Source organism: Bos javanicus, chromosome 17, assembly GCF_032452875.1.
Source record: "Bos javanicus breed banteng chromosome 17, ARS-OSU_banteng_1.0, whole genome shotgun sequence".
Taxonomy (NCBI): domain Eukaryota; kingdom Metazoa; phylum Chordata; class Mammalia; order Artiodactyla; family Bovidae; genus Bos; species Bos javanicus.
Genome location: NC_083884.1, coordinates 53,079,507 through 53,101,432, shown reverse-complemented (window position 1 = coordinate 53,101,432; position 21,926 = coordinate 53,079,507). Strand labels below are relative to the sequence as shown.

The 21,926-nt window shown below is 49.3% G+C and overlaps 1 protein-coding gene across 23 annotated transcripts in view; it reads right to left on the bottom strand.

Moving 5' to 3' along the window:
* The window catches only part of PITPNM2 (phosphatidylinositol transfer protein membrane associated 2), a 159,827-nt gene that overhangs the window by 31,028 nt on the left and 106,873 nt on the right, over positions 1 to 21,926 (bottom strand). For 20 of the 23 annotated variants that reach the window (XM_061384631.1, XM_061384638.1, XM_061384629.1 and 17 more), the window contains one exon: positions 6,504 to 6,676. The exons of the other annotated variants lie outside the window; for them this stretch is intronic. In XM_061384631.1, the coding sequence (XP_061240615.1) occupies positions 6,504 to 6,581 (78 nt within the window). In that variant the 5' untranslated portion in view covers positions 6,582 to 6,676. The remainder of the gene's footprint in view (positions 1 to 6,503; positions 6,677 to 21,926) is intronic. 23 annotated transcript variants of the gene reach the window in all.

Genomic DNA, 21,926 nt, shown 5'->3' with positions numbered 1-21,926 from the left:
CTGGCATAGGACAAGTCTGTGTAATGGAGGTGAGAGTTTAGAAATAAATCCAATATTTACACACTATATTTACTGATTTTCAACAAGGGTGCAAAAACCATTCAATGGGAGAAGGAACAGTCTTTACAACAAATCCTGCTGGGACAATTAGATATCCACATGCCCACAATGCCGTACCACATATAAAGAGGAACTCAAAACAGATCAAAGACCAACTTGTTAGAACTAAAAGTATAGAACTCTTAGGAGAAAATATTAGGGCAAATCTTCATGACCTTGGATTTGACAATGGTTTTTCAAATATGATACCCAAAGTATAGGCAGTCAGAGAAAAAAATCTAAATTGGAATTTATCAAAATTTAAGAAAGAACAGGGGCTTCTCTGATGGTCCGGTGGTTAAGGCACTGCACAAGCTTATGCTGCAGGGGGCACAGGTTCGATTCTGGTTTGGGAACTAGGACCCTGCATGGCATGAGGCACGGCCAAAAAAAAAAAGCAATTTTTGTGTATCAAGGGATGCTATCAAGAGCGTGAAAGGACAACACAGAATGAAAGCAAAGTTTCTGTAAATAATACATCTGATACATCATATCCGTACCATGAAATGTGATGTGGCCCCAAAAAAGAAGGAAGGACGGACACGTGTTACTACATAGTTGAACTCTGAAAACATGTTTAGTTAAGGAAATATACTGTATGACCCCACTTCTATGAAATGCTTAGAACAGGCAAATTTAGAGAGTCAGAAAGTAGATTATTGGTTGCCTGGGTGTTGGGGGATAATGGAGAGTGACTTCTTTATGGGGTGATGAAAATGCTCTAAAATTGTGATAATTTCACAACTCTGAAAAGTGCTAAAAGCCACTAAACTGTACACTTTAAATGTGTGAATTGTGCAGTGTGGGACTTACATCTCAGTAAGTCTGGTATAAAATCAAACAAACAAAGAAATAAAAACCAACCCTGCCTCCTGCACTCAACTAAGATTTCAGAGAGTTCAAACACAAGGAATAAGAAGGGGCCTCGGAGGCACTGCCCAAGAGACGGAACGCCTAGGTCACCCCCAAGTGTCTCTCTGCCTCCAACGTCCTTCCTGGGGTCTGAAAGGTCGGGTTTCTGCTTTTGCACAAAACCTTCGTGATCAAGGTGCTAGTGACTTTAAACCCAGCATCTGTTTCCATGGCAACATGCTGGCATCACCAAGGTCATCTTCGGTCAGCTTCCTGGACAGCAGCTGTGCGCACGCTGGCACATGCATGCACCCCGAGTGCAGGCACACACCCACGCCCACAGGCATCCCCAACAGCACTGCCTCATCCTTGGGGCACGACTCTCTCTAGGGCACAAAGATGTACTGTATCTCCATGTCCAGAGCCACTGGGTCCCCGTCAGAAAAAAAAAAAGACCCTGATTGAGGCCAAGGAGGGGTCAGAGCAGGGACATGCCCATTCCCTGCTCTTTAAAGGAGCTCCTGGAATGTGGCCCAGATTCCGTAATGAAAACAGCAACCGTTTCCTGGATGCCTTCCAAGCTCCCGCCTCTTACAGCATCCTTGTTGATTAGTGGTTGTGCTAAGTGCCTGGCATGTTCTTTCTCCTTTAGTTCCTGCAGAAGCCCCTTGAGAAAGGTGCAGGACTGCTCTCACTCCCAATGTTCAGATGGGAAGGTGGAGGCCCAGAGAGGCAGAGTGACCCATCCGAGGTTACAGTTACTAACTGGCAGAGCCGGGACAAACTCAGACCTGTTAGATTCCGGGGCCTGCTCACCCACAGCATTGGGCACCTCAAGGAAAACACCTCAGCACAGAGAGGTGCTGATAAACAGTTACTGAGCAAGTGGAGACTGTAGTCCTTACCCTGCGATCACCTTTCTCTCATCCTGGACGGGTTGCTTCCGCCTGGTGTCAGTTCCCAAAATCCTAGTCGGGGGCGGGGCTCCCTGTCTGCCTAAGGCCCAGGGTAGTGGGTTGCAGTCTCCCTGCCAGACCACGTCCACCTGGAATCTCAAACTATGACCTTACTTGGGAATAGGGTCTTTGCGGATGGAATTAGTTAAGATGAGGTCATCTTAATGTAAATGGATTGGACAATTAAGGGTGGCCCCTATATTCAATGTGGAGAAGGCAATGGCACCCCACTCCAGTACTCTTGCCTGGAAAATCCCATGGACCGAGGAGCCTGGTGGGCTGCAGTCCATGGGGTCGCTAAGAGTCGGACACGACTGAGTGACTTCACTTTCACTTTTCACTTTCATGCATTGGAGAAGGAAATGGCAACCCACTCCAGTGTTCTTGCCTGGAGAATCCCAGGGACGGGGGAGCCTGGTGGGCTGCCGTCTATGGGGTCACACAGAGTCAGACAGGACTGAAGCAACTTAGCAGCAGCAGCAATATTCAATGAGAAGGCATCCTTCTCATTCTCATTCTCATAAGGCATCCTTATGAGAAAAGAAAACGGGGGACACATCCCTGGTGGTCCAGTGGTTAAGAATCTGCCTTGCAATGCAGGGGACGGGGGTTCGATCCCTGGTCGGGAAACTAAGATCCCACATGCCGAGGAGCAGCTAAGTCTGTGCCCACGTGCCACAACGAAAGAGTCCGTGCACCACAACAGAAGACCTGCGTGATGCAAGGAAGATCCCGTATGACACGACTGGGACCTGACACAGCGACAGAAAGAAGAGGAAACGGAGACACAGACACACACACAGGGAAGATGGAGACAGACGCACACAGAGGCAGGGGGCCATGTGACAATGGAGGCAGAGACTGCAGTGAGACAGCCTTAAATTGAGAAATGCCGAGCATTGTGGGCCACCACCAGAAGCTAGGAGAGACCAGGAAGGATTCTCCCCAGCCCCCCAAAGCCTCCAGAGGGAGCATAGCCCCCTAACACCTTGATTTTGAACTTCTACCCTCCAGAACTTTGAGAGAATACATTTCCATTGCTTTAAGCCACCTAGTTTGTGGTGGTTTGTTACGACGGCCCCAGGGCATGGAATGAAGGTCTGGGGTTCCCGGTGGCTCGCAAGAAGAAGATGTGCAGGTCGGAGGGGCCAGGGCACAGGGAGTCTCTGAAGGTGCCCAGCCAGCTGGGATCTGAGGGCAGAGAAGGACAGAGAGGGAGCAGGGATGGGGGTGGGGGTGGGGGTGGGGTCCTTCCTGCTTGGCCTTAGTGGGGCTGCACAGACCCCAGGTCCCAGGGTTGGGGCAGGGGAGAAGAGGAGGAGGGGAGGGCAGGCGGCGCTTGGTGCCTCCCCCGGAGACCATGGAAGGACAGGCAGGAGAGACAGGCCCGGCTCCCAGGGGCACAGATGCCCAGTGTGAGAACTGACGGGTCCCCCTGCCTACTCTACCCACACAGGCTGGGTGGAGAACCTTCCCCTCCTCCTGTGCTCCCCTGCTGCATCCCTGGAGCCTGGGGTATGCAAGAGAGAAGTCTGGGCCACCTGGCGTCTGGTGCAGAGAAAGCTCTGGATGAAGGGGCGGGGAGGGGGTGGGTTTAAAAGATTCAAAGACCAAGAAACCCCCGGCCAATCAGGCAGCTCTCAGAGCTGTCCAGGGTCCTGGCCAAGCCGCTTCCGATCACTTCCTCACTTTGCTGAGCACCTCCAAGGATGGAAGGCTCTTTCTCCGCCAGACAGACTGATTTTTCTTCTTCTTTTGAAACCTTGAACAACATGTATATTGAGTTTCATTCAGGCAGGTGCGAGGCACTGTGACACGTGAGCCCATCTTGTTCACAACCTCAGGGAGGAGGTGGCTTGTTCAGCAGGCAGGCCTCTTCCTAGTTGCTACCCCAGCTGGCAAGCGGGATCACTGGGCAATGGATGAATGGTCTTGCTCTTCTTTCTACAGAAACAAAGCTGCCTTCCTTGATGGTCCATCCACCTCGTAAGCCCTAGCTCAGAACAGAGGCCCTCCTGGAGCACTGGCCCCAAGCCCACGTGAGCACCGGGTTCCTGTGCCCCCAGGCCCACTGGTCTGGTTTCTATTCAGTGGGCTGCATACACATCTTTCTCCCTGCAGGCAATCCCAGGGCACAAAAAGCGCTTTTCATTCATCTCTGTAGCCCAATCCTCAGCCACAGCTGGGCACAGAAGAGTCTGGTGAATTTAACTTCTTTTTTAAAAAAATATTTACTCATTTATTTATTGGGCTGTGCCGGGTCTTAGTTGTGGCATGTAGGTTCTGGTTCCCTGACCAGGGATGGGACCCAGGACTCCTGCATTGGGAGCACGAATTCTTAGCCACTGGACCACCAGGGGAGTCGCTCAACTGAGTTTTTTAACAGCATTATTGAGGTATGACGGACAAACAGTAAACCATATATATATAAAGGTACAGTCACTGAGCTGTGATGTGGGTCCATGCCCCTAAAACTGTCATGCGGTAGAGATAACAGGCATGTCCATCACCCCCACAGTGGATGGAGCCCCCCCAGAACTTCAGGGCCAGAGGTGGGTAAGATAAATTCCAGAGTGGGAGAGAGGTGACTGGCCTTGGGAGGCAGACGGTGTCGGTGAGGCTGTAGGAGGCAACACACAGGATGCTGGGGACATTTCACATTAACTGGAGGTACAGGAAAGATGTTGAAAAACAAGCAACTTGAAACAGGGGCTGCAGACAGATGGCAGGTGTTTGAGGAGCCCTGAGTCAGAGGTGGCTATATACTCAGAAAAGCCTGGGGTACCCTAGAAGCTAAAAGCCAGCCCCCAGGATCTTGATGTCCCCAGCCTCCCAGCAGAGCTGAGCCATAGGCTGTGGGCCAGGGCTTCCTGCCGGCTCAAGGAGGAATGAAGAAGCCACAGGACACACAGATCCTCTGGCAGATCAGCTGGTCCTTGAGCAGGCTCAGCCATCTCCCGAGTGCCTGGCGCTGGGGGGCTGATGCTAGTCTCGCCTCTCTCCACTCTCTAGGAATAATTATGGGGTAAGTGGTTCAAGAGGGAATCGAGTGGCGCTTCTGAACAGGCATGAAGCAAACAGCCCCCCAGAGAGGCTGAGTTTGCCTTCTGTTCTCTTCCCGGCCAAGCATTCCATGCAGTGCTCTGGGCAAACTCGGAATGGACGTGGAGGCCCTGCTGGGCTCCCCCTGCCCTGCCATGATGGGGGCCTGCTTAGCCAGGGGCGGCACCGAGGCATCCTTGTACCCCGGAGAGCCAGAGCCAGGAGGGAAGCAGGTTCACAATCAGTCCCCCAAGTGGGAGGAAGGCTGCTAGGCCAGGCAAAGGGCTGGGGCACCGAGAATGAGCGAGAGGCTGGCAGAGAAGCTGGGATGGGACTCCACCCTCCACTGAGCAGGACCCTAGCCAAGACCTCAAGGAGCAGGAGCTCTGGTCCCATCTGGGCCATAAGGACCCAATCCTGGGGCTCCCCATCCTGGGTTCCAGGCTACTCAGGCACTGAGTAGGGAGCCCAGCAATGTCTTGGATGGGGTGCTCATCTCTGGCTTTTCACAGGACCAATCATCCTCAAATCCATTTGTGTGCATGCTAAGTCGTTTCAGTTGTGTCCAACTCTTTGCAACTCTGTGGACTACAGTCTGCCAGGCTCCTCTGTCCTTGGGATTCTCCAGGCAAGAATACTGGAGGGGGTTGCCATGCCCTTCTCCATGGGATCTTTCCAACCTAGGGATCGAACAGGCATCTCTTACGTCTCTTGCACTGGCAGGTGGGTTCTTTACCACTAGCGTCACGTGGGAAACCCCAAAGTCACCTGTGACTCTGTAAATCAGCCACTAAGCCTAGGGTAGAGAGGAAAGTGTGTACCTGGAGCCAGGAGGCAGGCTGTGTGCTCCCGGACAAGTCATTGAACTTCTCTGGGCCTCACACCTTCCTGTCTGTCAAATGGGTTGCTATGGACTGACTGTTTGTGTCCCCTGTCCCCCTAAATTCATATGTTGCAGCCCCAACCTCCAATGTGATGGTGCTGGGAGGTCAGGCCTTTGGGAGGTGTTTAGGTCATGAAGGTGGGGCCCTCACAATGGGATCAGTATAAAGAGACCCTCCCAAGGAGCTCCCTGGCTCCATCCACTGTGTGAAGACACAGTGAGAAGGTGACCGTCTGTAAGCCTGGAAGAGAGCCCTCACCAGACACGGAATCTGTCAGCACCTTGATCTTGGACTTTCCAGCCGCCAGCACTCTGAGAAATAAACGTCTGTTGTTTAAGCTGCCTCATCTGCAGCATTTTACAGCCCAAGCTGATGAAACGCAAGGGTGATATCTGGATCAGTGAAAAGATGGGTGTTAAATACAGAGTGCTAGTCTTACGAATGCTGTGAATACTGTGGTGGTGAGACAACCCAAACGCCACCAACATCTGCAGCGTGTTGCATGTGCCTGGCTTTGTGCTTGGAAGCCAGAGCTCTGGTGCAATTCACACACTGACCAGGAGCCCACTGGACAGACACTGCTGTGAAGGCTGTGGTGCCACCCCGCCCCGACGTTGGTGCTCAGAGCCGCTGTGGGCATGGTGGGGCCTGCCCTGGCCCCACCACCCACCTGTATCATGTACAGCTGGGCGATGCGGTACTCCTCCACGGTCATCGGCAGAGGAATCCGATATTCCTTTATAATCATCTTGGAGTCCAAGCCTTCCCGTTGATGGGGAACTGCGTGTTGGGACTTCTAGACGAGGTTCCTTAAATAACCATGACAAAATTCACCAAGGACCCCTGAGAGAGAAAGAGAGGACAGGAGAGTCACTTTCTGCAAAGGCTGGTGAGTACAGTGGCACAGGAAGGACCTAGTCTTGATCCCAAGTTAGAATTCTGACCTCAGTTCGGCCACAAGCCCACAGCATGACCTTGAGACCAACATGTGACCTTGAGCAGGTTCCCTCAACCTCCCCAGCCTCCATTTTCCCTGTTGGCTCAGCAACTGTGTACTGGACATGTATAAACTGATCAGTCTGGTGGAAATAAAGGATTGTTCTCCTGCCAGCGAGAGCCAGGCAACAAGAGGGCATCGCATCCACTAAGAGTCAAGAGCATTGCGTTCCTGTTTTACTCGCAGGTCTAATAAGCGGCAGCCTCAGCTCTCCTGTGCTCTGGGGTAGCTGGAGGCAGGCATGGTGATAGCAGCAAGTGATGATGGTTGGCAAGAAGTCAGGACAGGGGCTTCCCTGCTGGTACAGTGGTTAAGACTGTGTACTTCCCATGCAAGGGGCACGGGTTTGATCCCTGCTTGGGGAGCTAAGATCCTGCATGCTGCATGGCCAAAATTTTTTTTAAAAGGGTACAACTTGAAAATATAAATAGAATGAAATATAATACATAAATAAAATATAATAAAAAATAAGAAGGCAGGACAAATGAAACTATGAAAAACAAAAGTGAACAATTTTAAAAACTGGCGGTCTGGGACCCTTCAGCATCAGGGCAATTGGTTCTGCTCCTGTCACTGGGCACAGATGGCAGCACCACTTCCAGCAGGAGATCTCGGGTTATCAAAGGAGGTGGCCTTACATGTAGTTTCAGTTCAATCCACCACCCACTGCTTACTGATACCTACTCTACTGTTGACATTGGGCTAGGTCTTGGAGGTAGAAGAGGAAAGTAAGATACACGGTGGGGTCGCACAGCATGTGAATTATGTATCAATAAAGCTCACTGAAAACATAAGCAAGGGGCTTCCCCTAGCAGTTCAGTAGTTATGATTCCACCTTCCACCGCAAGGGGTGCAGGTTTGATCCCTGGCCTGAGAGTTAAGATCCCACCTGCCTAGCAGCCAAAAAAACAAAACATAAAATGGAAGCAATATTGTAACAAATTTAATAGACTTTAAAAATGGTGCACATTAAAAAAAATTTTTTTAATTAAAAACTATAAGCAAGCAATGTATTCATAGCAGCTTGTATTTAACACAACAATATATTTGATGAAGACCTGCACCGAAAGGAATCATATTTTAAAAAACAAATTTAATCCTTGAAGGAGGCATATCCTCAGCGATCTGGAAAATGAAATCACCCATCAGAGTCTTTCCCCTAGATGGCAGGGGCTTCGCTGTAAATATATTTGGTTACCCCTAGAGAGATCAGATGGTATTAACTGGAAGCTGAGTGAAGGCTTCCAAGACAGGCAGTGGCAGAATCAGGATAGTACTTCAGAAGGATCACACCGGGGATAGCAGTTGGTGAGGATTCACGGTGACTGGAGGCAGGGTGTCAGCTAAGTGATAAAAGTGAGGGACTGACCAGGCAGGCAGCTTCCCCAGGGCACCAAGTGTATGAGGCCTGAGCATCGCCCAGGCACTAATGCATTACTGGATAACTAACAAGACGGGGAAAAGCATATATACCAGAACTCCTGGGATAATCAGTACATAAGATGGAAAAGAAATCCCTTAATAAACCACCTAACAGGAGAGATGGAGCTGGGGGGTGTATATAAATAGGTCAGAGATGGCCCTGCATTATTAGCCCCAAATAACCCCCATGCTGTTAACTTCTTTACAGTAGGTAGGTCTGTATTGTGCTCAGTCCCTCAGACATGTCCGACTCTTTCTGACCCTATGGATTGTAGCCCACTAGGCTCCTCTGTCCAAGAGATTCTCCAGGCAACAATACTGGAGTGGGTTGCCATGCCCTCCTCCAGGGGATCTTCCTGACTCAGGGATCAAACTTGCGTCTCCTGCACTGCCAGCACTGCAGGCAGATTCTTTACTGCTGAGCCACCTGGGAAGCCCAGGTTGGACTATTAGCCCCCCTGCAAAACCTCCAGCATCAAACTCAACTTCTCACATATCCAATTGCTTTAAATACAGTCCAGATAAGCATCTTTTTAGCCAATTAAGACTTCATCTATGGACTTGCCTGGTGGTCCAGTGGTTGAGAATCTGCCTTCTAATTGCAGCAGACACGGGTCCCGTCCCTGGTCCAGGAAGATCCCACATGCCCCAGAGCATCTACGACCATGAGCCACAACGTCAGAGCCCAAGAGCTCTAGGGCTCATGCTCTGCAATAAAAGCAGTCTGTATGCAGCAATGAAGACTCAGTGCAGCCAAAAAAAAAAAGAGAGAGAGAGAGAGAGAGAAACAACCCCTGGGCTCAGCTGGGGCAGCACAACACCTAGGTTGACACTCTCAAGAGAGTAAGACACCAATTTGGGCACCTCCTGACTCACACACACACACACACACACACACACACACACACACTCAAAACGAGAGACAATTAATGTTTGAGAGGTTGGATGAAATGAGGACTGGAGACAAGGAAGGGAAAACCTAGGTTCAGTAAGTGTCATGTTTCCAAAGCGTTTCCACTGTTTTGTGGGCTCCTGCAGCAAGGGATAAATGCAATGACTGAGAACGACCTTGGGCAAGACCCACATTGTCTAAATAACAAAGAAGACAGATGCTAACAAAGAGGTCAGACGCAAACTCTAAAAGTTCTTGAGAAACTGTAGGAATCTAAGCAATCTGCACTCTGGGCTCTTCAGAGCTCCACAGTAGATGACCTGCCCATACTCGCCTGTACACAAGTCAGACCAAGTGTTTGCTGGTTTGCTTCCTGTGGCCTGCTAGGCACCAGGGCAGGCTGTGGGGCTGGACTACGCTTCTTCCTTCCGTGCGAGTGTGCTCAGTCGCATCGATTCTTTGCAACCTTATAGACTATAGCCCTCCAGGCTCCTCTGTCCATGGGATTCTCCAGGCAAGAATACTGGAATGGGTTGCCATGCCTTCCTCCAGGGGACCTTCCTGACCCAGGAATTGAACCTGCGTCTCCTGCACTGCAGGCAGATTCTTTACACTGAGCCACAGGAGAAGCCCATTTAACTGCATGGTAACTAACAATAGGGGAGAGGAATCAGAACTCTAAGAGTGACACAAAATGTGCAGGCAAGGACTTCCCTAGTGGTCCAGTGGTTAAGACTTCACCTTCCAATGCAGGGGGTGCGGGTTCGATCCCTGGTAGGGGAGCTAAGATCTCACTTGCCCTTCGGCCAAAAAGCCAAAACATAAAACAGAGGCAATATTGTAACGAATTCAATAAAGATTTTTGGAAAAACTGGTCCACGTTAAAAAAAAAGTCTTTAAAAAATGCACTGGCAGTCACAGTGGAGTTCCACCCTGGGATCTGAGGTCATAACCTGACAATGCCTTTCTCAGCTGTGTGACCTGTGCCTCAGTCTCTCTATACACGTAATGGGGATAACACCACCTGCTGTCCAGAGTCATCATCAGGGTCACCGAGATAAGGGCAGGTGAAGTGCTTGCATGCCAGGGGGTGTTCGTCACTCAGAGGGGATTTCAGAAAGGCTTTACAGAATGTGGAGCTTCCAGATGACATGAGTGGGGTTTCCTGGGTCTGTGAGATTCTGTTCAGCAGAGCAGGTGGGAGGAGGATGCTTTGGGAGAAGGAACAGCATGTGCAAAGGCCCTGGGGCAAGAACGTGATGACCCATCTGAATGGTGCAACCCCAGGGTTGTCACATGGTGTCCCTGGAGGATGGTACTGGGGCAGGGGTTGGGGTGCAAAGGCCACTGGCAGCCACTGTCCCCAGGGCAGAACATGTTCAAGGCCTAGATGTGGCTACTCCCTGAAGCCAGGCATGACAGCCCACTCACGTGTGCATGGAGTCCAGTGTCAGGCTGAGTGGAAGCAGGGTGACAAATGATCTGCCTTTGCTTCCAGAAGGGCTTTCTCCCAGGGGAGGAAAGACACGCTGGCCAGACGGGGTATGACCACAAAGCCCATGTTTCTTAACTAGCACTTCTGCACATTAGTCAAGCTGTCCTTCCGAACAGCCCTGGGGAAGGTCTGCGGTCACCCACGCCCGTTCAGGCTGATCTCTGGGAAGCCACCGGTGCTCTGCCTGTCTCAGGTCACTCTGCCTCGGCCAGAGGAGCAGCGCTCAGGAGAGGGACATGGGCCATCTGGGGGTTTTCTTTCAAGGAGATCACTCTGAAGGGCCTGGCAGTCTCTTGCCTCGTCAGGTACTTGCATTTTATTTACTTAAAATCAGATCTGTTTCTTTCTACACCTACACTAGTCGGTTCAGACAACCATCCTGACTTCCTGTTGATGGAGGAGTAGGGGCACTTCCGTTCTCAAAATGACACCGAATGACTAAAGACACAGAAAAGTCACCATGGCCGTGAAGCGAGGAAATGGTTGCACCCCCTAACCACAGTCCGTGAAGGACAGCAGCCAGACGCCACGAGGCCAGAGCTGTCAGCAAGGGACATGCTGAGAGCTAACATGTGCCACCTCGGACCTCCAAACAAATAACATCACCTCCTGGAAGACACAGAACCATGGAGTCTAGGGCTGTGGATGCCCCCAGGGGAAGACAGCCATCACCCCACATTTTGTTTTCTACTTTAAGTTTTTAAAAGTTATTTTTCTTTATTGTTAGGCTGTGGGCTTCCCTGGTAGCTCAGCTGGTAAAGAATTCACCTGCAGTGCAGGAGACCCCAGTTTGATTCCTGGATTGGGAAGATTCACTGGAGAAGGGATAGGCTACTCACTCCAGTACTTTCGGGCTTCCCTGGTGGCTCAGCTGGTGAAGAATCTGCCTGCAATGTGGGAGACCTGGGTTTGATCCATGGGTTGGGAAGATCCCCTGGAGAAGGGAATGGCTACCCACTCCAGTATTCTGGCCTGGAGAACTCCATGAACTGTATAGTCTATGGGGTCGCAAAGAGTCAGACACGACTGAGAGACTTTCACTTTCATTAGGCTGCAGTGGGTCTTAGTTGCAGTATGCAGGCTTTCAACTGCAGCATGTGGGATCTTAGTTCCCTGGCCAGGGATGGAACCCAGGCCCCTCACATTGGGAGCATGGAGTATTATTAACCTCTGGACCACCAGATAAGTCCTTTCTTTTCTATTTTTTTTATTGAATTATTACATAGATCCAGAAACATGCACATAAGTACACATCGGTATATTTTCACATACTGAACACACCTATGTGACCAGAACCCAGGTCAAAAAACAGAAAGTTAACAACCCAGAGCCCCCACTTCAACCCACCAAGGCACAACCTCTCCAGCCATGGACAACCACTGTCCTGCCTTTGCCTGTTTTGTATTTTGTACTAGGTTGAAGCCTGGGCTTCCCAGGTAGTGGTAAAGAATACGCCTGCCAACGCAGGAGATATAAAAGACACAGGTTCAATCCTTGGGTCAGGAAGATCTCCTAGAGGAGGAAGTGGCAACCCAGTCCAGTATCCTTGCCTGGAGAATCCCAAGGACAGAGGAGCCTGGCAGGCTACAGTCTTTGGGGTCTCAAAGAATCAGACATGACTGAAGCAATTTCGCACGCATGCAATAGGTTGAAGCCTACAAAACTGCCAATATCCAACTGTCTTTGACCCACCAAATGAGCAATTTCATATGAAATCATGCTGTAAGTGCACTTTTGATTCTAAGCTGCTTTTGAAACATCATGATCCCAGGGTTCATCCAATTTGCTGCATGTGATTGTAGAGGGCTCAGTCTCATTGCTATCTAGCATTTCACTCCGCAAATATGCTATAATTGATTTAACTATTCCATCGTTGATGGGCATTTGGGTAATTTTCAATTTGGAGCTTATTGGGAATAGGGCTGCTGTGAACAACTGAATACACTTACAAATGCAATTTTACATTATGGAATGGACGGGGAGTGACAGTCGATGGGCAAATCACACCAATATGCCATTTCTATGTCAGAACTTAAGTTTTCCAAGGAAAGGAGTGAATGGGGCTTGGGAGGGAGGCAGGGCAGTGAGGGGATGGATAATAAGACAGAGAATCAGAGACTTAAAGAGCTTTTTTATGAACCACAATGACTGCATGAACCCCCAAACCTGAGAGAGCTGGAAGCCATGGGCACAGGATAAATAACAGCTCTGGGAGGGAGACAATAAATTAGCCCAAAATGCAGCTGCAGACTGCCCTGGATCATTCCCTGCATTTCCTGCAAGCTTCTATTTAGAAGGTAGCTACAGAACAATAATAAGAAAGAAATTCACATAGGTCGTGTGCATTATGGGTGGGGGGTGGGAAATGACGAACATGCATCACAGGAGGAATCATCCAGAAAAATGCAGAAAGATTTCAGAAAAACAGCTCTCCCTTGAGTCAGAGAAATTACAGATATAATCTCTTAGAAACAAGTTGGGGCAGAGGAGTGGAAGAAAGTAAACAGAAATTTAAATAAGAAATTACTGGATAACAGAAGAGATGAAAGCTGAAAGGCTGGTAAGCAGAGTTCAGGGGAAAATGGAAAAGAAAAATAAATACATCACAGATACTTTTTAGAGCCTTATCATAAGCAATGAATAAAGAGGCAAAACATAGTGTGAACAATCAAGGATGGTAGGCGGGCTTGAGAAACTCACAGAAGATTAAGTGAAGACTAATAAGACAAAATGACAGATATGGGAGGCAGAAGGAAATCCAACATATATCTAATTGGTATGCTTCTCTGAGAAAATAGAATAATCGAATGGAAGCGGGAGAAGTATTCAAATATATAATGAAAAAAATTTCCTGAAATAAAAAAAGATTTGACTCTGCAGATTAACTGCCATTCTGTGGTCCAGGAAAACCTGACGGTATAACAAACATCAAGACATCCTTAAAAACCTGGTTGAGCTTAAAGGATAAAGAATCATACAACCAGGGTGGATGTGGAGATGGTTGAGGACAATCAAAATCCTCCTCAGCAACACAATTTCAAAACACAGTGGAGCAATATCTACAGAGTTCTAAGAGAAGGAAAATGTAAGCCAGAATTTTTATATCCAGCTAAACTGTCCTTTAAGCATAAAGTGAATAGACATTCTGAAACATGAATTTAGGAACTTAGACATCCATGAGGTGTCTTTAACATTGCCTGATACTAAAATCCATTCAACCCAAAGATAAATAAAAGTAAGTTCATCAATGGAGAGATCCTGGTGAATACTAAGTCGTATTTTTGAAATCATGACAGTTATGGTTACTGAATAAAACACAAAGACCTTGACATGGTATATAAATAATATAACTAAGAAAAATTGAGAATGGAAGAACAGAAGTTGACGATACTTTCCTCAACTTCCATGGCATGGAAGTTGATTCATTATGTAGATTAAAAAACTAATGAGGAGTGAATAGTTGGAGCACAGGAATTCTTAGAGCAGTAGAATTTCTGGACATGATGCTACCGTGTCGGATGCACATCATCCTACATTTGTCAAAACACACAGATGGTACAACACAAAAAGCGTGACGGCCTTTGAGTCTGGGTGAACTCCACGAGATGGTGATGGATAGGGAGGCCTGGCATGCTGCGATTCATGGGGTTGCCAACAGTCCGACACGACTGAGAGACTGAACTGAACTGAAATGAACTGATGGCCTTTGGGTGGTAACAATATATCGATGTAGTGTCATCAGTTGTAATGAACCACTCCAGTGGGGGATGTTGATAATAGGGGAGGCTGTGCTTTTATAGGTGGGGGTGGGGAGTATATGGAGAATCTCTGTACCTTCCTCTCAATTTTGCTGTGAATTTAAAACTTCCCTAAAAAATAAATCTTATTACTTAAAAAATTAACAACTCAAACCTTTTAAAGTTTTTCTCTCAGAAAGTAGATTAGAGGTTAGCAGGGGCAAGGGAGAAGAGGGGAATGGGGAGTCATTATTGAATGCTTACAGAGTTTCAATTTTGGTGATTAAAAAAATCCTGAAAATAGCAGTGGGGATAGTTGTACAACACTGTAAATGTACCAATGCCACACAATTTTACACTTAAAAAGTGGTTAAAAAGGCAAATTTTGTCATATATAAATATATATCACAATTTAAAAAATTAATGTAATAGGCCAAAAACCATTGAATTGTACATTTTAAATGTGAATTGTATGAGATGTGAATTATATCTAACAAACCTCTTAAGGGAAGTCCCTCATGGTCCAGTGGTTAAGACTCTGTGCTTCCACTGCAGGGGGCACAGGTGCCATTCCTAATCAGGGAACCTACAAGCCTGGTGGTGCAGTCAAAGTAATAATAGTAATAATAATAATAATAAACCTGTTAAGTTTGCTTCCTCTTTTCTCATCTTAACTCTAACCTGTTAGAAACTATTATCACTGAAGAAATGTTGAAATGTTTGAATAAATGTTTTTCTGAAGTTTAACAAATACATGCAAATAGGTGATTTGCCGTTGGTTAAATTCAAGTAAAATTAAATTTGATTTTTATTTTTAAAATGCATGTAGAGGGGCTTCCTTACCAGTCCAGTGGTCAAGACTCTGCATGTCCAATGTGAAGGACCCAGGTTCAATCCCTGGTTGGGGAACTAAGATCCCATATGCTGTGCAGCACAGCCATAAACGAAAAATAAAATGCATAAATACATAAAAAAGCATATTTTAGAGCATTAAAATATTATAGCATTTTTTAAAAAGCTTTTACTACTCTGTACATATCTGTATCATGCCATGCATATCTATACAGAATCTGGAAAAGTGTTCAATGGATGCTGTGCATGCACACGCTAAGTCACTTCAGTTGTGTCTGACTCTTTGCAACCCTATGGACGATAGACCACCAGGCCCTTCTGTCCATGGGATTCTCCAAGCAAGAATATTGGAGTGGGTTGCCATGCTCTCATCCAGGGGAACTTCCCAACCCAGGGATCGAACTCAAGTCTCTTATGTCTCCTGCATTGGCAGGGTGGCTCTTTATCACTAGCGCCACCTGGGAAGCCTGGATGCTGGAGAGGGTTATCGCAAATTGATGGAATTTGGGGCAACTTTTACTAGCATTTTTCTTTATCACTCATGTTTTCATGAGGCAGCAGCAAAAGAGCGTGAGAAGTATGTGTATAACCGGCCAGAGAAGGTTGTCCGTGTAGTTGTGAAAATGATGGACTCTGAGTCAGTCAGACCTTCTGCCACCTCCCAGCAGTGACTGTGGGCAAACTGCTTAATCTCTTTGCTCTTTCATTTGATCTTCTACAAAATAAGAGGTGAGAACAGCACCTACCCCATTGGGCTGTCTTGTGGATTAAATGAGATTGTGCCCATAAAACACTTTAGTCCGGTTCCAGCCAGCACTCAGCTTAGCAATTAGGAGGTGCTGCTGTGCTGAGCAGGGTCTGGAAGGCAGGGCCTGGGGAACAGAGTCCGTGGGTGCCTGGCTGGGCTGCCAGGTGCAGGCACAGGTGCAGACACTACACCCACCAGCATCAGGGAAAGACAGCCCAGCACCCAGGACAACAGTGTCCGCAGGACCAATGGCAGGTGCTGGTTGGCTTTGCAGCCAGAATGCAGACCTGGTTAGGGCACACAGGAGTCCCTGTGTTCCCTCTCTGGCTGAGTCTGGAGCCAGGGGTGGGGCACAGACAGACCCCAGCCCCCTAAAGAGGGAAGGCAGTGTGACTTGGCCTCCGCCTGTCCACTGTGCCTCCTCACCCAGCCCTGAACCCTCAGATGATCTCATTACACCCACTCCGGCTGCCTGGGCTCGAGAGGCAGACTCACATTTCATCTCGGTCCCCACTGGAGTCGTGATGGGTTAGACAGAATTATATTTTACTGCCTTCCACAGGGCAGCTTTTGGGGCTAGAAGAATGAGACGGAAGAAAGAAATATACAAGTCTGCAGAGGCTTGCCTGCGTGGGAAGCCAGGCAAGGAGTCTGTGTGACCGTCCCCCACAAACCACTACCTTCCCCCCAGCCTCTCTGCAAGAACAGTGACAGACCTCCTAGAGGGCCCCTCAATGTGGCACCTGTCTCTAGAAAAGCCTTGGGTTTCCAGAATCCCTGTATTCATGACCTTAGAAAAGACTCCCAGGCTCCATGTTCATCAGGAAACAGCAGAAGGGCCAGGTGATGTCAGAGTGGGGGCCACTTGGCATGGCGATCAGGGAGGCCACGAGGGGCAGATCCACCTCTGGTCAAGATGCACGGCTCAGACTGTGTCCTGCTGGGCCCAGAGCCCTGGCTTGGGCTGGGAGTTGGGGAGAGCAGGGGTGGGGGGTGACCCTCCCCCTTTCAGGTAGCTCATCCCCTGAGAACTAACATGGGAAGACAGAGAAAATGGGCCTGCAGTTGACCCAGAATATCTGATTCTGCTCAAGGACTTGTGGGCAGGACAGCTCTCGGGACCTCCCTAGCTGGGAGTTCAAAGGTCTCCAGGGACCCCAGGTTGGGGGGGCATTATCAGAGAAGACTGGTGGATTATTAGGGTTTGGCTCAGAAGGGTGGGCAGCTGGGAAGATACAACAGTGGCTCTGAGCGGAGGCCAGGGCAAGACACCCGGACTGGGAGGGGGAGCAAGAGAATTGAGTTTACAGAGAACCTAATCTGTTTTTCCGTGATTAGCTGGGGTTTGACGTCACAGATGGAATTTAGGAGTGAGGCTGTGCAGAGGCAGCGGAGGATGGAATCCATCCAAATACAATTCAGCTGCATTCTGGCCATTAGGTCTGGAAGTTCCTCCAAGCCAGGCCAGCGGAGCCTGCCTACACATTCACAACAGAGGAGGGGACGGTTGGTGGGGACGGGAGGGGCCCTGGGCACATTGGGAACGAACTTTCTGGATCCCCTGGGTCTCTCTGCTGCTGTCTTTAGGAAGCCCCCTTCTTCTGCTCTCTGCTTCCCCAGCCTACAGGGCCCCAATCAGGGGCCAAAGTGGGTATATTTTAAAAGAACTTCAGCTGCCCCCATGTGGGCAACTCCTTCCCTCCATACCTCCTCCTGCCATCCAGATCCAGGGACGGCAGGCTCCAGATGAATGGGAGAGGGTGTAGAGGGGAAAGGGGCAGTGTCCCAGGGACCAGCGCACCAGGCCCTGGGTGGAGGGGATGAGGGGTGGTGGGGGGAGAGTGTGACCACTAATTAGCTGCCTCTCTGTCCCCTGGGGTAAAAGCAGGAGCAGACATATCCCCCCATGAAATTCTGAGCTGGAAGGAACAGGGCAGGGGCTTGCAATTCCTGCCCCCAAGTAGTCTCACCTTTATCTGTTAGACACTGGACTTCCTCCAAGGTTATGGGGAACAGTATAGGACACCCCCATTCCAGTCCAACCCTCACTTTATAAATGGGGAGACTGACGCCTGGATTTCACAGGTGTGAAGAGCTGGAGGACACAGACTCCCTCCGTGTCCTGTAACCTTAGAAGATGATGACACAGCACCCTGCAGCTTGAGTGCTGAAGGGGGCCCCATGGAGCCCCAAAGCCCCGAGCACCCCTGCAGTCACTGACATCCCAGGAAAGGCCACATGTCTCCTCGCTGTTTCCCTGCAGTGCCAACCTGGGGACGACTGCCAAGCCACTGCGGGACTCAGTCATCAGCCCTTCCCTCCAGGGACAGGGGCCACCTGCGGGCAGCTCACAGTGCTCTGCAGGCTGGGCATGCTGGGTGGTGGGGGTGGGACCCTTGGGACGTGTGCGAGGCTTCTGCAGCATAATGTCTGTAACACCCCAACTCAAACAGCAGCTGGGGCTGAGCAGCGAGGACTTTTTATCGCTATGGTGCAGACAGCAAAGCAGGTCCCCAGAAGGCTGGCGCCCTTCTCAAGGACAGCCACAACACTAAGGGCGAGGGGCACCCCACTTTCCCCAATTTCATGACTCCTACTCCCTGCCAGCTCCAACCCTGCTTGTCAGGAAACAAAGAGAGGAGATGTGCAGGTGAGGAAATTCAAACTGAAGTCCCCCAGGGACTTTCTTGGGGGGCGGGGGTCCAGTGGTTAAGACTCCAAGCTGCCCATTCAGGGGACATGGGTTTGATCCCTGGTCAAGGAACTAAGATTCCCTCATACTGTGGAGTGTGGCCAAAAAAGATTAAAAAAAAACAACAAGATCCAGATCCTCCAAGATGAGCAAGAGGGGCACTAGCCAGAACTCAACCCACCCTTTCTGCTGATCACCCTGTGGGGACCCTGCTGGTCACTGCCACCAAGACCAACACCCTGCTGGCCTCCCGGGAGCCACTCCCCGCTCTTAGCACTGAGCACAGCTCAAAGGAGGTGGGGCCGTTCACACAGAATGCCACTGGATGCTTAGAGGTCATAACAGAAACACACACCCAGAGGGACCCGGGCTGACAGTCTGGCTCCAAGCTGTGGCTCACACAGCCATCACCGGGGGGATGGCTCAGAGGTTCTGGCTCCTGGTGGCCTCCCCTGGGTGGTACCACTGTGGCACCCAGGTCACTTTCTTATGTTGGCAGTACCCACATCTGTTCATCTAAGCTCCTGCATCTGGGCTTCAGGGGAGTCCGCTGGCCTTAGAGATGAGCACCCCTTGAGGGGAGAATGTCCCCCAGCTACTGGGTCAGGAGGAGAAGGAACCCACCAAACCAGATGCTAGGAGGTGGGAGCACCTCCAGGTTAGTGGGGGAGCCGGGAGCTGTGCTTAAGCTGGTGTTCAAGAATGCCATCCATCACAGGCTGGGGTTCTGCTGCAGGCTGTACCCCAGGGCACCTCCGCTCATGAATCCCCTGGGAAACATAAGCTTCTGGGCAGGAGAGTTAATAAGAAAAACCGGTAATGAGAGCCAGACCTGAGATTTTCACCCAAACTGGGACGACCCCTTATGTGACGATAACGATGTGATAACGACAACATGAAATAAACATCAGGCTCCCAGCACCGAATGCTCACTTCTCATACCAGCCTGGGCTCCAGGGGCTCGTGGACACCTCAGAGGACTCAGCACCTGGCAATCTTGCCCCAGTGATTCTGCTCCTACACCCACCCCAGTATTTTATACCTTCTCCTCAACTGTTCTCTATTCCCTCAAATTCCCACGCTGTTGCTGCTGCCGCCGCTAAGTTGCTTCAGTCATGTCCGACTCTGTGCCACCCCATAGACGGCAGCCCACCAGGCTCCCCTGTCCCTGAGTTTCTCCAGGCAAGAACACTGGAGTGGGTTGCCATTTCCTTCTCCAATGCATGAAAGTGAAAAGTGAAAGTGAAGTTGCTCAGTCGTGTCTGACTCTAGCAACCCCATGGACTGCAGCGTACCAGGCTTCTCTGTCCATGGGATTTTCCAGGCAAGAGTACTGGAGTGGGGTGCCATCACCTTCTCCAAATTCCCACCCTAGAATCCACTAATCCACCAGTACCTACTGCTCCTGCTATGAATACAAAGGAAGAGCATGGTGGCTCCCAAGAGAGGTCAACCTCTCGAGCACTGAGTCCCATCCTCGTCATTTAAGAACCTTCTTCTGGACTTCCCTGGTGGTCCAGCGGTTAAGAAATCTGCCTGCCAATGCAGGGGACATGGGTTCGATTCCTAGTCCAGGAAGATCCTACATGCTTTGGGGCAACTAAACCTGTGTATCACAACTACAGAGCCTGTGCTCCAGAGCCCAAGAATCACAACTACTGAGCCTGTGTGCCACAACTACTGAGCCAGCACTCTAGAGCTACCATGCTCTGCAACAAGTCTCCCCACAATTAGAGGAAGCCCTTGCACAGCAACAAAGACCCAGTGCAGTAGAAAGAACCTTTTCCTGATGGGCAGAACTGAACAGACATTTTTCTTCTTTTTGGCCATGCCGCATGGCATGTGGGATCTTAGTTCCTCAACCAGGGATTGAACTCATGTCTCCTGCAGTGGAAGCACAGGGTCCTAACCACTGGACCGTCAGAGAACTCCATGAATAGACATTTTTCTGAAGAAGCCATACAGATGGCCAGCAGGCACATGAACAGATGCTCAACATCACTAGTCATTTGGGAAATGAAAATCAAAACCATCAAGAGCTATCACCTCTCGCCTGTCAGAATGGCTGTCATCAAAAAGACCACAAACAACAAATGCTGGAGAGAATGTGGAGAAAAGGGTACACTTGAACACTGTTGGTGGGAATATAAATTGATGCAGCCACTGTGTAAAACAATATGGAGTTTCCTCAAAACACTAAAAATAGAATTATCATGTTGTTTTGTTGTTCAGTCACTCAGTCGCGTCTGACTCTTTGCAACCTATGGATTGTAGCCCATCAGGCTCCTCCATTCATGGGATTTTCTAGGCAAGAACACTGAAGTGGGTTGCCAGTCCCTTCTCCAGAATTACCATAAGATCCAACAATCCCACTCCTCGGTATAAATTTGAAGAAAATGAAGACATTATTTTGAAAAGATATGTGCACCCCAATGTTCATAACAGCATTATTTACAATTGCCAAAATATGAAAGCAATCTAAGTGTCCACCAACAGATGAGTGGATAAAGCAGCTGTGGTGTATATGAAAGTGAAAGTCACTCAGTCATGTCTGACTCCTTTCAACCCAGTGGACTGCAGCCTGCCAGGCTCCTCTGTCCATGGAATTATCTAAGCAAGAATACTGGAGTGGTTGGCCCTTCCCTTCTCCAGGGGATCTTCCCAACCCAGGGATTGAACCCAGGTCTTTCGCATTGCAGGCTGATTCTTTACCGTCTGATCCACTATATACACACACAATAGAACACTGCTGCTGCTGCTGCTGTGTTGCCTCAGTCGTGTCTGACCCTGTGTGACCCACAGATGGCAGCCCACCAGGCTCCCCCGTCCCTGGGATTCTCCAGGCAAGAACACTGGAGTGGGTTGCTGTTTCCTTCTCCAATGCATGAAAGTGAAAAGTGAAAATGAAGTCATTCAGTCGTGTCCGACTCTTTGCGACTCCATGGACTGCAGCCCATCAGGCTCCTCCGTCCATGGGATTTTCCAGGCAAGAGTACTGGAGTAGGGTGCCATTGCCTTCTTCACAATAGAACACTATTCAGCTATAAAAAACAATGAAATTTTGCCATTTGCAACAACATGGGTTGACTTGGATGGTATTAGGCTTAGCGAAATAAGTCAGAGAAAGACAAATACTGTATGTTGTCACTTATATGTGGAATCTAAAAATAAAACTAATAAATGTAACAAAACAGACACGGAGAACAAACCAACGGATGCCAGTAGGGAGGGGCAAGCTAGAAGTGGGGAATCAACAGG